This window comes from Spinacia oleracea, chromosome 2 (assembly GCF_020520425.1).
Source record: "Spinacia oleracea cultivar Varoflay chromosome 2, BTI_SOV_V1, whole genome shotgun sequence".
NCBI classification, from domain to species: domain Eukaryota; kingdom Viridiplantae; phylum Streptophyta; class Magnoliopsida; order Caryophyllales; family Amaranthaceae; genus Spinacia; species Spinacia oleracea.
Genome location: NC_079488.1, coordinates 113,113,348 through 113,128,572, shown reverse-complemented (window position 1 = coordinate 113,128,572; position 15,225 = coordinate 113,113,348). Strand labels below are relative to the sequence as shown.

The 15,225-nt window shown below is 35.9% G+C and overlaps 1 protein-coding gene across 1 annotated transcript; it reads left to right on the top strand.

Moving 5' to 3' along the window:
- The first annotated feature begins 884 nt into the window (after positions 1 to 884).
- Positions 885 to 12,296, top strand: LOC110795683 (long chain acyl-CoA synthetase 9, chloroplastic). Its single transcript, XM_022000722.2, has 12 exons — positions 885 to 1,167; positions 2,397 to 2,858; positions 3,176 to 3,256; positions 4,177 to 4,449; positions 6,409 to 6,540; positions 6,662 to 6,835; positions 7,929 to 8,158; positions 9,137 to 9,254; positions 9,905 to 10,036; positions 10,141 to 10,275; positions 10,740 to 10,946; positions 11,819 to 12,296. The coding sequence occupies exons 2-12, from the start codon at positions 2,412 to 2,414 to the stop codon at positions 11,987 to 11,989; spliced, it is 2,100 nt and encodes a 699-aa protein (XP_021856414.2). The 5' UTR covers positions 885 to 1,167; positions 2,397 to 2,411; the 3' UTR covers positions 11,990 to 12,296.
- The last annotated feature ends 2,929 nt before the right edge of the window (positions 12,297 to 15,225 follow it).

Below are 15,225 nucleotides of genomic sequence, written 5' to 3'. Positions count from 1 at the left end.
TCGTGAGTGGTGGTATATCCTTAAATTGATGTGTAGGGTATTTCCGAAAACGATAAGAGGACCAACAATGTGGGGCAGATTGTGTTGAGGTTTTGGGTCGGGCCACGTATTTTAGGAAAATCCGTCTCATTTCAAACCATTTCGGGCCTTACGGATACATATATATTCCGTCCCTCAAAGATGGCTTCATATATTTTTACTTTGGGTAAAGTTGGTGCACATTAGTTGAAGAGAGAAGGATTCAAATCATGGAAACTCATTTCTTACGAAATTTCCCTATACAAGGTGGATAAATAATTAAAATATATACTCCATATACTATAAAAATCAAGATACGGAAATTAAAGTCATCACCTATGATAAGATAATTTTCAAATTATTAATAAAAGTTACGGACAAATTTCACAATAACATCCATAACAGTAAAAAATACTAATTAAATTGAAATATTATTTTACTTCGCAAACACTAGTAAATTTTTAGTTCATTCTACGCGCACGGAGTATGTTATTAGCTATAATAATTACTTCGAACTTCTGATTATTGGACATTTTAGTTACTATCTTAAGGAGTAGTTTTTATTTTCACCAAAATATTTTTAGCTATAATAATTACTCCGTGTATGAAATTTGATACTCTTATTATTAGACATTTTAATTACTATCTTATAGAATAATTTTTATTTTCTCTCAAAAAATAAGCCCACTCTTCTATCGTTAAAATCATTAGACCGTCCGAAATCGAACCCGAACCCGAAACGGAGTAACCAATTTTCCACCAGGCCAACCGCCAACTACATTATTGACCAAGAACAACAAGAAAATCCGGTAGTAGTAATTTCCATTATAGGTCCCCCCCCCCCCCCCCCCCCCCCCAGTCGATTAAAATACAAATCACAAAAGCTGCTACCCTTTGTGAAAAGTTTTGTTCTTGTTCACCAGAAATTGGTAAAATAATTTGGAAAAATACCCAAAAAAACAAAAACAAATGAGAAAATAATCATACCAATTTCCTCGATTTCTCAGACCCCTGCAAACTCAAATTTTAGTGCACCACAAATTACAATCACGCATTTTGGAGGAGGAGAGAGAAAGATAGTACACAAAGAACAAAATACAACCCACTTCACTTCAGCTTCTACCACTACTACTCTGCAGCGGCACTCAGGTTTAATTTTCTTTTCTTTTTTTCTCTCTGCAGAAGTCAAAATCAATCATTTATTTTAATTTTTTGTGTTGATTGAAAATTTGAAATGCTGGGATTATTGGATCATCATAAGCATGTTGTTGAATTTTTGTATTTAATTTGTTTGTATTTGGTTTTGATTAGAAGGAGTTGAACTAAGAAATTGAGTAATTTAATTTTTATTCTTTGTATTTTTGTCAATTGAAAAGAAAAGGATGGAAGAATAAGGCAAAGATGTCATTTTTTTTTGTGGGGTGATTTTGATTTTCTGCCCAACTTGATGATTTCAGCATTTTGATTTGTGGGTAGCAGTAAAGTTTGGAACTTTTGTTGAGTATAATGGTGTAAGCAACCTTTCATTTTCATGTTCAAGTGGTGGGAGTGGGACCCATCAATGGTGTTTCTTGCTTGCTTGCTTACTTTTACCCTTTCTACTTGGAGTGGGATTTTGTGTTGCACACTCACTTAAGCAGTGATTTTACTTGATTGGAGTATTGTACTTGTTATTGTACTATTTCCTGTTTTAAGGTTGCAAGAACTTCTTAGATACTAGCTTAAGAATCAAGGAGTTACCACTTACCAGGTTTAAGAACCCATCAATTTGAGGGTATAGTTTTTGAGGATTGGCCCGCTCTAACGACACATTTCCTTTTACCGCGCTTTGTTGTGTATCGCGGCGAACTTCCTAGGAGGTCATGCATTATAGGATTAGTCTAAATTGAACTATAGACATTGGTTAGATGTGGTGCACAGTTTGCTTCATAAGTTGCGCTTTTTTGAGACCGTGTGTACTCTCTTACCATTGGAGTTGACATTATTCGAAGCTGAAGCTGATTGATTTTTTGTTGATGGATGTTGATCATGTTGTTACAGAGAATTGGGTTCAAGAGCAGCTACAATGGTTGTAGCTAGGAACTAGCTTGAAATTCATAAAAGTTTCAAGCTAATAGCTAGACAATTGGAGTGAAAATAATAAATTAATTGTTTAAGCTAATTTGCTTGACAACTAGCTCTCAAAAATTGACAAGTGGGACCAATTTAAATAACAAGCTAGTTGCTAACCAATGGAGCACAAATTAGCTAGAAAATGAAATAGCTGAAATCTTATGTGGCATAACAAGCTAATTGTCAAATTAGCTTGCCATTGGAGATGCTCTTATGTGCTCTTCTAGGGGATATGTGATATCGAGTTTTTTCTTTTCCTTTTTCAGGTTTACACCTAGGAGATGAGTCCTTATGTAGTTGGAGTCCTTGTTCCTCTTGTGTTTACTCTTATAATACGTAATACTAAGCGTGGGAAAAAAAGAGGGTTGCCTGTTGATGTTGGTGGGGAACCTGGTTACGCGATCAGGAACGGAAGGTTTACTTCCCCTGTGACAACGGCGTGGGAGGGAGTCTCAACTCTTGCTGAACTTTTCGAGAGGTCATGTGAAACTTACAGAGACGAGCCCCTTCTTGGAACCAGAAAGGTAATTGCAAAGGAGACTGAAGTGTCATCAGATGGAAAATCCTTTGAGAAACTTCACTTGGGAGAGTATGAGTGGCTAACCTATGGAAAAACATTTGAATCAGTCTGCAATTTTGCTTCTGGTTTGGCACAACTTGGGCATTCGAGAAATGAACGTGCTGCTATATTTGCTGATACGCGAGAGGAATGGTTTATTGCAATGCAGGTACTTGATAAAATCTTTATGTACTATTATGCCATTTTAAAACCCATGTTCCTTTTCTTAGAAGAAGAAATAAGGGAAAAGAAATGTGAATACAATAGGACTTCCTTCTCATTGTGTATTCGAATTGCATATTACGGATTTACGGGTATTTGGATATATTGAAGAGGGGACATATTTGTTATAGATTTCTGTTATCTATTTTCTGTGGACTATGTTCCCCATATTTATTTTGGTAGTCTTGATATTCTTTTCTTGAAGTAAATTTCCCTCTTTGTAATAGTCCTTGAATGAAACTTAACATTGATGTTCTTGGCCAGGCTTGTTTCAGACGCAACATTACTGTTGTGACAATATATTCTTCTCTTGGAGAGGAAGCTCTATGTCATTCATTGAATCAGGTTATTTGTCTGTCTTTCTCTTTGCTTCTACCTTGATTTCTTTCCCTTGGCATTTATGGTTGTTGGCATTCCAGTAATTTTGCCCCTTCTTTATTCTTGGACTTTGATTCTTAATATTGTGACTTTTCTATGCTGTGTCCTAGGACATTTTCATTACAATCCGGACATTCTCTAAGAATATTGACCAGTAATTGATGCTTAGATATGGTGCAAAGTCCTTCCGCATAAAATGGTGCTAATCAGTTTGAACATATATTATGATGATAAATAGTGAACGTTCAGTTATAGTTTATGATAGACTATCTACTCTGCAAGTTTTCTTGTCTAATTCGCAAAATTTACAATGCCTATTCAATCGTACTTCCTCCGTTCGTTTTTATTCACAATGTTAGTCACTTTAACGCATGTCAATGCACAATTTTGATCATCAATTTCTTTAATTCTCTTTAAGCAAAAATTATAAAAAAATTGATATTTTGAAAATACACATTGAGACGAACCTAACCAGATCCCACATGACTGTTTTATCATACACATAAATCGCCAAGTATAGTCAAAGTAAAATATGTGAATAGTGTAAATTGTCTAAATGTTGTGAGTATTAGTAAACGGAGGAAGTATGAAACTGCGTGCTTTCACCTCTCGTACCCTTTCTTCTATTGACTACAGAAAATTTGTAATGACTACCATGAATTATATTCTTTAACAGCAAATGAGCAGGACAGAAAGACAAATGATGCATATTTATTTGTGGAGACTTCAATATTGTATAATCTTCTTATTGGTAACTATGTATTTGTGATAAGTAGGAGTATGTTCTATTGTTCTCTTTCCTTGTAGCTTGATGTAAACTATAGTCTATAGATTTCTGTTACCTTCTTGCATTTCTCTAAACAGCCTTTCTTTGAGATTTTTTGCAGACAGAGGTCACTACTGTAATTTGTGGGCAAAAAGAAATGAAAAAGCTCGTGGATATAAGTGGACAGCTCGACACTGTAAAGAGGGTTATATGTATGGATGATGAGTTCCCGTCTAATGTCCCTTTGGTGCCATTGGGGGAGGAAAGCTGGAATATCATTTCATTTGCTGATGTGGAAAAGCTTGGACGAGAAAATCCTGCTGATGCCGATTTACCTTTATCAGCTGATATTGCAGTGATAATGTATACCAGTGGAAGTACTGGCTTGCCAAAGGTGAGTAGGCAACTAGAACCGGTTAATTTTGTGTTTAGACTTAAAATGTGATTTATTTTTCCTTCAATTCCACTCTGCTGTTCTAAACCTGATCCACTGTTACAATTTACTCCTTATGAGTTACCTGCATTTTATGAATTGTTTTCTTAATCTTTTGATGTTCATGGGCTGTTACCTAATTCTTTAATCACCCCGCGAACCGCAAACTGAAAAAGCGAATTATAACATGAAATTGGTACTCCCTCCGTCCCGGAATACTCGACCCGGTTTGACCGGCACAGAGTTTAAGGGACTTGAATTGACTTATTTAATTTAATAGGTAGTAGTTGATAGTGGGGTATTATTTTAATGTAGTTAGTGGGAAATGTGTAAAGGGGTGGGGTTGGGGGAGAGTAGGGGTTGAATTTGTAATTATTTTTTGTATGGAGTAGGGGGTAGGTGGGTTAATAGGGATAGAGTGAGAAATAATATAATATTGTTAGAATATTTCCATTTTTAGAAACAGGTCAAGTATTAAGGGACGACCCGATAAGGAAAACAGGTCAAGTATTCCGGGACGGAGGGAGTACAATTTTACCGGCTTCACCTTTTAGTTATTCTTGCCTTCCTATATCTTTTGATGAATACTTTTATTTAGTTTGATAGTGGATCTAGAGATGATTGTTTCATAATATACCATACTATCACCCTCATTTGTGTTACAATGCTTCCCTACCTAAGGCTAGTTGGGGTTTCAGGTGTATGTCTTCTCACTTCTAGTCTTCTACTATGCCAAAGAGGCTCTTCTGGCCTTGCTGCTACATTCAATAAGAGGCTGTTTCCTTTAGGGCCCTATGTTACCGAATAACCTACTATTTCACTATGAAAAAGTACGATGTAACTACTAATTAGACCTATGTTACTTGGACTCTTCATTTTACCTCATGCATCTGTGTCGGATTCTCGATACTCTGACATGGTATAGACACTCCGACACTTCATTTCGGGCTTACATAATGGGATTTTTTCACATGAGTCGGACACTTAGAAACGTACCCGAGTCTGAGTAACATAGCATTAGACATTTCATTTAGGCTCTATTTAGTTTGATGGGAAACAACTTTTAGGAAAAGAGACAATTGTAAATTGAAAGGAAAACGGAAGCGGAAGGGAGAGGATAGATGGGATCACGGGATTAAAACGGGAGGAAATGTGGCTTCTCTCCCTTACAAAATGAAAATGTTTACAGTCTTTACACCCTTGGGACTTTGGGAGAGTTATTTCCAACCTTAGGAATACTGTTTTCCACTCCTTCAAAAACCAAACTAAGTAAATGGAATTTTCACTTTCCTCGAAAATGTTTTCCACCCAACTAATAACTCTCTTTGTCCATTGTAAAATAAAGTTGTAAAATTGCCCCTCAAAGGCTCATCCAACTTGGTCCAGAGTGGACAATTTTTTTTGCCTAGTTCAGGCTGATTTAATTCCAAGACCAAGATGCATTGCCTTGGCTGCTATAGGATCGAAATGAGGTCAGTAGATGGTTGGCAGAAATAAATTATTTGGTACTGTGTTTGGAATAAGGAACAAAAGCCAACTTAGGTGTTGCATTGCTTGGCAGTCCATTTGCCAAATACAGGGGCCAACAGGGCTCTATAGTCAGGTATTTAGGGATTAATATTGGAGGTTTTAGGTATTTCAGATACCTTTAGGGGTTTCTCATGATATAAGCTCACCTGCACTACCATCAGTGATGGCAATTTTGGCTAGTCTATAAGATTATGAAAAGGAAAAGTAATTGTTTGGAACTTGTAGCTAGTCTATAATTTCCAAAAGTATTGTGCATATGTGCCACGTATCTCTGTTGCCTTGAACAGGAGAACTTCTGCAGAGACTTCTCTTTTCTCATAGGTGTTTACTAGAATGGTGAATTCATAATGAGGGTTTACATATCGTGTTTTCTTTTATTTCAACTTTCAGGGGGTGATGATGACACATGGTAATGTACTTGCCACGGTTTCTGCTGTCATGACAATTGTTCCTGGACTTGGCAACAAAGATGTTTATTTAGCATATCTTCCTCTAGCTCACATCCTGGAATTAGCAGCCGAGGTATGATCTATGTGGTATTTGTACCGTATGATTCCTTGTAGCATAACTGGCCAATAAACTCCTCAAGTTATCAACAGATGCTAAAATCTCAATTTAAAATTTCTCTTCTTTTTTACTGCAGAATATAGCTGCTGCAATTGGAGGTAGAATAGGATATGGATCCCCGCTTACATTGACAGATACATCAAACAAGATTAAGAAGGGTACAAAGGGAGATGCCACTGTGTTGGCACCAACACTGATGGCAGCTGTTCCAGCAATTCTGGACCGTGTTCGAGATGGTGTACGCAAAAAGGTTGGTAAGAATATCATCATGTTTTTGTTTATTTTTTGTCAAATCTTGCTTTTCTCTCAAAACTTTGGTGTACTTGTTGGAGGGTGAAAGGATCAAACTCAATGAAAGCAACATACATATTATTGTTTGACTAAGGTCTGCCTACTATAAGAGAGGCTCTATTGCTCTATCCTTTCCAGTTTCTATAGTTGGCTTCTAAAGTTGTATAACATGTACTCCCTCCGTCTCTTTTTGTTTTTTACGTTTGGTATTTTGCACGCGTTTTAACGACTAATTAATGTGCATTGAGATTCTTCTAAGTTTTTCATGTGAACGAGGAAAATTACGTTTATTTATAATGTTTTCACTCTTATCAAAATTCTGATATTGGGAAAATGAGAAAAGGTTAATGTCTTTATGGAAAAGTGTGAGGGATTAAATGACCCAATTGATTTAATTGGTTAATATAATAATTGGGCACAAATTTTGACAAAATATTAAATCATTTATGTGGTAATATAAAAGGAAATGTAAAGAACATTTTGAAATACCCAAAAAGGAAACGTAAAAAACAAAAAGAGACGGAGGGAGTACTTAGCAGCATTTGTTTAGAGAAATGTGATGAGACCCTCATTAATAGCTTGAGTTCAGCTCTGTTTTTGTCCCATCTTAATAGCCTTTTATGATATGATTGATTGGTTTACTGCTTCCATTTTGGAGTTTCTGACATTGTTGGAGCTGGACTTTACCTGGTTCATTGTCTTCCTCTTAGGCCATTATGTTTGGTTGAATTCTCTAATATGAATTGATAATTGAAACTTTTGAGAATTTATTAATCATGTAGATTCTTTTAGGAGGAAATTGGAAAAACTGGACCTATGTTGAGCAGTCTCCTTCTCATACTCAACCAATTATAGGAGGAGGAGACCAACTGTCTTAATGTATTGTAACTGCCACCCGTGTCAAGTATGAGGCCTTGACGAGGCAGAAAATCTCTTTTATTCCCTTTTCTTTTAAGATTTTGTTGTGGGAAAAGGGAGATAAATGTGATTTTCCCCTTCTCTGTATGATTGTAATTTTGAAGTCTCTAATGTTAGATTATTTTGTGGTTTAGGTTGATGCAAAGGGTGGATTATCCAAAAGATTATTCGAATTCGCGTACAACCGCAGTTTATCTGCAATGATTGGTAGCTGGTTTGGTGCAAGGGGTCCAGAGAAGATTCTTTGGGATTTGCTAGTGTTTAAAAAGGTTCGAGCAGTGTTGGGAGGTCGTATACGTTTTATTCTATCTGGAGGTGCACCCCTTTCTGGTGATACTCAAAGATTCACCAATATTTGTATTGGGTTAGTATGTTCATAACCTTTTCATGTGTCCTAAATAAAATAATCTGTTAATCTGGGATCGTTCATCAACACCTGCATCTTAACTCAAAGCTAAATATGAGACATATAGAAAATTAGTGATGAAAATGGAGCTGATTATTTTCAATATGGCTCCGTTTTGTATGGTGCAAAACGTTTTCATGGAAAACGATTTTCCCCTTTCAATCAATTTACTTTGTTTGGTTTAACAAGGGATGAAAAACAATTTTCCATAACTCCCTCAAATGTGGAAAAAACGTCCCCATTTGAAAGGAAGGGAAACCACTTTTCCACCTTTCCTCCTTACCTCCCTCTCCCTTCTTCCCCTCGATCTTCACCCATCTTCCATCTTCCATTTTCTTTTTTTATTAATTTTCTTTTAAGGAACCAAACAGAGGAAGCTAGTTTGAAATTATGTTTTCCCTTGGAAAATGTTTTCCATGGAAAATTCTTTTCCACCGAAAATGTTTTACACCAAACCAAACGGAGCCTATATGTCTCATGTTTTCCCTCTTTAGTCTTTGCTATTCTTATGGGTTTTCTCTTGGACAGTGAATGCTTGTATTGTCACTCTCGTGTTAACCTCTTTCTGCCGGAGTCCCTAATTGAGCAGCAATTGTGGATCATTTTTTGCTTCATGGATTTAAATATGCTGCCTGTTTAACTTTCTTCATACATGTTCTTTAAAAAAAGTGTTGGTCTTTATCTCTTGTTCACTGTCTGAGAATCTATTCAAGAAGGGGTTTTTGTAACTCGATAAATGTCAAGGATGGGGAAAGATCTTATGCCGTTCAAGTCAAAATAAAAATCATTTTATTATTCTGGAAGTCTCCCTATAAAAAATCAAAAGTTGTTTCATTGCATATAATGTGCAATATTCTTCTACTGCTATTAGTCTTAATTCTGTATATTTCATGCCTTGTGTATTCTGCAAAATATTAACATCTTTGTCATATTCAGTGCTCCTATAGGTCAAGGTTATGGACTTACTGAGACTTGTGCTGGTGGAACATTTACCGAGTATGATGATACTTCGGTTGGTCGTGTTGGTCCTCCCGTTCCTTGCTCATTCATCAAGGTGAGGGAAATTGAAGAATACTTCTTTAATTTTCTAATTGCTACCCGAGAAATAAAAGAATACCGTGAGCTTTTCCGTGGTATTTACATTGAAATATTGTAAGCTTTTCTGTGGATGAACTGCGGCAGTTCTAAGGGAAAACGCTCAACCTTGCCTAAGTTGCCTTTGTTCGATCTTTGTCCCGATTACAGGTTTCTTTGTATGCAATTTCTTTCCGTGTGAAGTGCTTCATCAAGTATAATTACAATCACGTCTCTTGTGTACTTCCTGTGTTTCACAATAGATGCATCATTTTGACTTTTCACACTATTCATTTATTAACTTTGACCATATATTATTAATTTATTACTAATACGTAAAGACAAATTTTGTGTTTTTTTATTCTTATTGGGTTAATCTCAATATATATGTTCAAAATATCTAGTACTTTTTGATGGTCAAAGTTAGTATATTAATAGTATAGAGAGTCAAAATGATGATCTATTGTGAAACACGGGAAGTATGATTCTAGGTGTTGAACTGGACATGGATGCGGGACCCGAGTCCACTTTTTACTCGTTTCAAGTTGCAACAAATGTTATCACGGATATTGATTATTATGTAATTAGTTAGACGTTTTATTGAAACAAGTGAAACGTTTCATGTTGCAGTTAATAGATTGGCCCGAAGGAGGATATCTTGTTAGCGATAAACCTATGCCTCGGGGGGAAATTGTCATCGGTGGCCCGAATGTCACACTCGGGTATTTCAAAAGTGAAGACAAGACCGAGGAAGTGTACAAGGTATCTCTCTCATCTTTTGTTGGTTATTATTATGTCATTCTCTTTGAAAACCATGGTAAAAATATGCACGCTATTTTAACTTTGTTACTTTTTGTTATTGGAAGGTTGATGAAAAAGGGATTAGGTGGTTCTATACCGGTGACATAGGACAGTTTCATGCGGACGGTTGCCTTGAGATAGTTGACCGTAAGAAGGACATTGTTAAGCTTCAGCATGGAGAATATGTTTCACTTGGGAAGGTATTGGCTTTTACTAATACTCCGTAATACTACCTCCGTTTCAAAATGATTTTTACACTTTTCGTTTTGATCCGTTTTATTCTATTTATGGACATAAAAATTTACCTTCTTACCCTTCTTACCCCACAACATTAACAATTTTCCACCTAATTCTCTTTATTTATTTTTTTCTTACACCCACTTTTTTACACCTTTTATGGACATAAAATTTTACTATTTTACCCTTCTTACCCCACAACATTTACAATTTTCTACTCAATTTCTCTTTATTCATTTTTCTCTTACACCCCCCTTTTTACACGTTCTTACTTTGTCCATATTTTATTATATTCACCCACATTTTTACACACTCTTTCATCTTAATAGTTGTGCAAATAGTAACGGTAAAGATCATTCTGAAACGGAGGTAGTAATTCTTACTATATTTCAGTTCCAACCTGAAGTCATTTTTTTTTTCCAAACAGGTTGAGGCAGCTCTGATTACAAGCCCGTACGTTGAGAACATAATGGTGCACTGTGATCCTTTCCATAGTTACTGTGTGGCTCTCTTGGTAGCTTCAGAACCTGCTGTTCGAGATTGGGCAGTCGAGAAAGGAATTAGTTTCTCCGACTTTGCTGATTTGTGTCAGAAAGAAGAAACTGTTAAAGAAGTGCTTGGATCACTAGTTAAGGTAAATCTACTACATTCAAATTTCTTTACAGAATTTTACTGCTAATAGGAAGCTCTATTGAGTTGACATGCATGGATGTGATCTAATGTGTATAAGTATTTTCTCCAAATCCTCGTTCCCCAACACCCATTTTCACCCTCGTCCCCCCGAAAAGTATGGAGAAAGAAGGAATCCCCTTCAAAACATGTATATAAAAAATGATGTGCTTAGTAGAAGGCTTTGGGGTCATGTTTGTCCTTTCATCAGAGACATGAAATTTAATACCAATGATGTCTTGGCCTAACGGTTAAGGCTTTGTTCTCTTCAACTTATTCTTATTAGATCAGAGGAAAAGAGCACTCGCAAAAAACATTCAGACTAGACTAGACCAGAAACTAGAAAAATCAAACCAGATTAGGTGAAGAGAACAAGGCCTAGACTTATTGCTTATTAGATCAAACTAGAAAAATCATACCATATTAGACCAGAAAAGGCAAAAAGCACTCATTGAAAATATAGACAACACCAGAAACTAGAAAAATCAAACCAGATTAGGTGAAGAGAACAAGCCTAAGACTTATTGCTTATTCAGACTAGAAAAATCACACCATATTAGACCAGAAAAAAGCAAAAAGCATTCACAGAAAACCACGCCAAAAACTAGAAAAATCAAACCAGATTAGGTGAAAAAAACAAGGCATAAGACTTAAGATTGGGGGTTGTGTACGATAGGTCTCAGGTTCGAATCCCCCCTCCCATATTTGTAATTCATATCGCCCCTCGTGGCTCATTCGTACCCAAAAAAAAAAAACAGACATGAAATCTATTAAAAAGGGAAAAAACCCGAGAACATATGGAGTTTGCTGCTTGATCCATTATGTTATGTAATGCAGGAAGCGAAGAAGGCTAACTTTCAAAAATTCGAGATCCCTGCAAAAATCAAACTTCTTTCAGAACCATGGACTCCAGAATCAGGATTAGTAACAGCTGCTCTAAAACTCAAGAGAGAAGTTGTGAAGAAGACATTCTCAAACGATCTCGAGATATTATACTCTACAACATAAATACTCAAAATTTGTGCAGAATTTGGTTAATGTGTATGATAATAGATGATGATGAGCTTTTTCTCACTGTCCAGGTACTTACACAAACCCGTCTCTGTAATTTTTTTGTTGTGAAGATACATGAAACGTCGAATTTAGTTGTGTTTTCTCGATACGGAGTATTTATTCTTTCATTTCTTGATGTATTATCAATAGGAGCATGTTGTATTTAGTAGTTTTTTGTTGTTCTTTTCATGACAATTTGACAGAAGAAGTTAACAGAAATGCCAAGGATTGAACTAAAACCATTGGATTTTGTTGTTAGAAATGCTCTGTTAATGTTGTATTTGGTAAATTTTCGATGTAGCTTAACTGTCAAGTGTCATTTTCTATACCTGGACTTAGACCTGATCAAACGGTGGGTCGGGCCGATAGCCGGGTTGGTTCGGTCTGGGCCAAACTTTGGATCGATTGTGTGTGCCCAAACCCCGCTATTTTGGGCTAAAAATAAAGGGTTTTTTCAGTTAACTTCATAACTAAAATGTTAGTTTTTGGTTGTCCAAAGCCCGTCCTTGGAAATCGAGCAACCTGACCCGGAAAACGGGCCTAAAATTTTGTTGTTCTTTTTGTGACAAAACATTTCTGTCAAGGATTGAAGTCATTGAACTAAAACCATTGGATTTTTTTGTTAGAAATGATTAACTGTCCATTGTTATTTTCTTACCTGGACCGCTGGACTTAGACCTGGTCAAAAGATAGGTCGGGCCGGGTGGTAGCCTAAAATCAGGCCTTGCGTCGGGTTGGGTGTAATCCCCCGTAATTTCATTACATTTTATTTATATACTTTAACGTATATTTAACATATTTAAATAAGAATTTATGAATTTTGAAAATAAATATATAATTAACGTATATTTATTTCATTTTAAGTACGTTCTAAATATTTTAACGGTTTGTGCAATCAAAAATAATTTTAGAATTTTATGTTGAAAAGAAATCGAATTACGAAAACCGTTTGAATTTGGAAAACAATCCTAATTAGTTTGGATTCAAACAATTATACTCAATCCTAGTTCTAACCCAAATTGGTAAAGCCCAAATAAATAAACCCAAAACAAACCCAAACCCCTTCCACGTGAAACCAAAGATCTCAAATCCCTCCTCTTGTTTCAGCATTCACGTAAAAGAACTCCTACTTCTCTCTTTTCCCTTGTCAGCCGCCGCACCACCCTGCCACCACCGCTGTGTCGCTGCGTCACCGGCCTCCTCTGCTTGGTAACTTCTCCTCCTTCCCTTCCCTCTTATTCTTTCTTGATCTCTTTCGCTTTTTTTGTTCTCTCACTCGTTGGTTCTGTTGATTCGAACCAGTACCTCCGCGCCGGGGTGTCGCGCAACCACCGTGCCCTCACTACTTCGCCACCGCCGACAACACCAGCCGACGACCCCCCTCTTGTTCTCCCTCACACTCACGAAGCCCTCCTTTTCGTTTGCCCTATACTGCACGCACAGGTCACTGCAGCCGCGAGTAACCACCGCTGCGCCACCGGCCAGCCGTGCTCCGTGCTCCATCCGTCGCTGCCGCACCACCTGTGCTCCGCCGGCCAGCCACTCCTCCTTATTTGGTTATTTCTTAAACCCTAAGTAAATTAAATGTTTTAATCATATGTTATTAATTTAATTTATGTTTTGGTTGAATTAAATTTATGATTTTTATGATTTAGTTTTGAATTTCAGATTTTAATGTTGAATGAGTGAATTGTTAATTTTCAGATTTCATGAATTATTTGAAACGAAAATTTGAATTATTTAAAGAATGAATTTTTAAGGATTTATTGATTTTAAATCATGGTAGGATGTTTATGAATTATTAAAGTTATGATTTTTATGATTTTAATCATGTTTTATTAATTCGAATTATGTTTTCTTGAATTAAAGTTATAGTTTTATGATTCAAATTATAGATTTCAGATTATACGAATTATATAATAAAGTTACTAATTTTCAGATTATATTATATTGGTTAAATTAGTGCCTTTAAGTAGTAAAGTGTGACTTTTGAGGTTTTAATGGCTTTAAATCATAATATAATGATTATATATTATTAAAGTTATTATTTTTATGATTTTGAAGATGTTGAATATATTTTGAGCAAGCTTTTAATTATTTTAGATTGCTGGAAATTTAAAAAGGAAAATTTATGGAAGTTTAAGATTTAGGATCCTTAATATAATTATTATTATTATGCTTGGAGGTTAATTAGTTAAGTTTTGATATTGGAGAATATTCTAAATATGCTTAGGATGCATTTAGAATGCTTTATTATGGTTGTCAATGATTAGAAATTGATTGGGATTATTTGTTGGTTGTTTTAGGCGGATAATTCTCTTTAGGCGACTTTTGAAAGTGTTAAAGTGGTCTATCAGTTTGTTTACACAAGGTACGTACATACCTGTGTGCTTGGAATGTGTGCTAATTGTTGAAACCATGTTGAATTATTGATGAACTTGGTTATGTTAATGTTGTTGATGAACTTAGTCAGGTTGAAATTGCATGTTTGATACTGTTGGATGAACATATTAAACCTTTATTGCATTTTGAGGATTATAACATGTTAGTATGGAAGATTGATACAAACATGTTCGATTGGGAACACTAGATTATTTAGTATATAATTCAGATCAGTTAATTGTTGTTCCCTTTTTAGCTTTTCACTACTTTATGAGGGCGGAGGACCTTATTTAGTAAGTTGAAACCTTATACCCATATTCAGGGGTTGATCAGTATTAAAGAAAAGATTGGAGTTAATTGGAATGAGTCTTGTTTGATGCCTTTGTGATCACTTACTCAATTCCAAGATAAAAACAGTTATAAATAAATGTGAGTTGCATGCCTTATGTGATTGTTGAGTCATAACAGGGTGTCAATTTGTAAATCATGTAAAGTGAAACTGAGTAGCAATAGCTTTAGACTGTGCACGTCTAAAGTGACGGACAAACAGGAGTTGGGGTTCATGGTGGTAGCCCATGGCCTTTCATTCGGACCGGATTGATCACCGCGTCCTATTTTCAGTCAAACGTTCCTCGATATCGCAGGTCACTGAGGTTACGGAGTCGCGCCCGTACCTCGCCTAGCTAGAAAACTCGGTCCATTGCCTATTTCAATTAAAATAATATTATTGTTATCAAAGTCTAGTCCAGTCTAGCTTAGTCCAGTCTAGCTTAGTCTAGTCAAGTGTGGTATTCAAATTAATATGTGTC

Bases quoted from the DNA above. Each gene is read 5' to 3' on its own strand.
- LOC110795683 (XM_022000722.2), top strand. From the start codon at position 2,412: ATGAGTCCTTATGTAGTTGGAGTCCTTGTTCCTCTTGTGTTTACTCTT. The intron at 10,037-10,140 runs GTATCTCTCTCA...TGTTATTGGAAG, and splicing joins AGACCGAGGAAGTGTACAAG to GTTGATGAAAAAGGGATTAG. The intron at 10,276-10,739 runs GTATTGGCTTTT...TTTTCCAAACAG, and splicing joins AATATGTTTCACTTGGGAAG to GTTGAGGCAGCTCTGATTAC.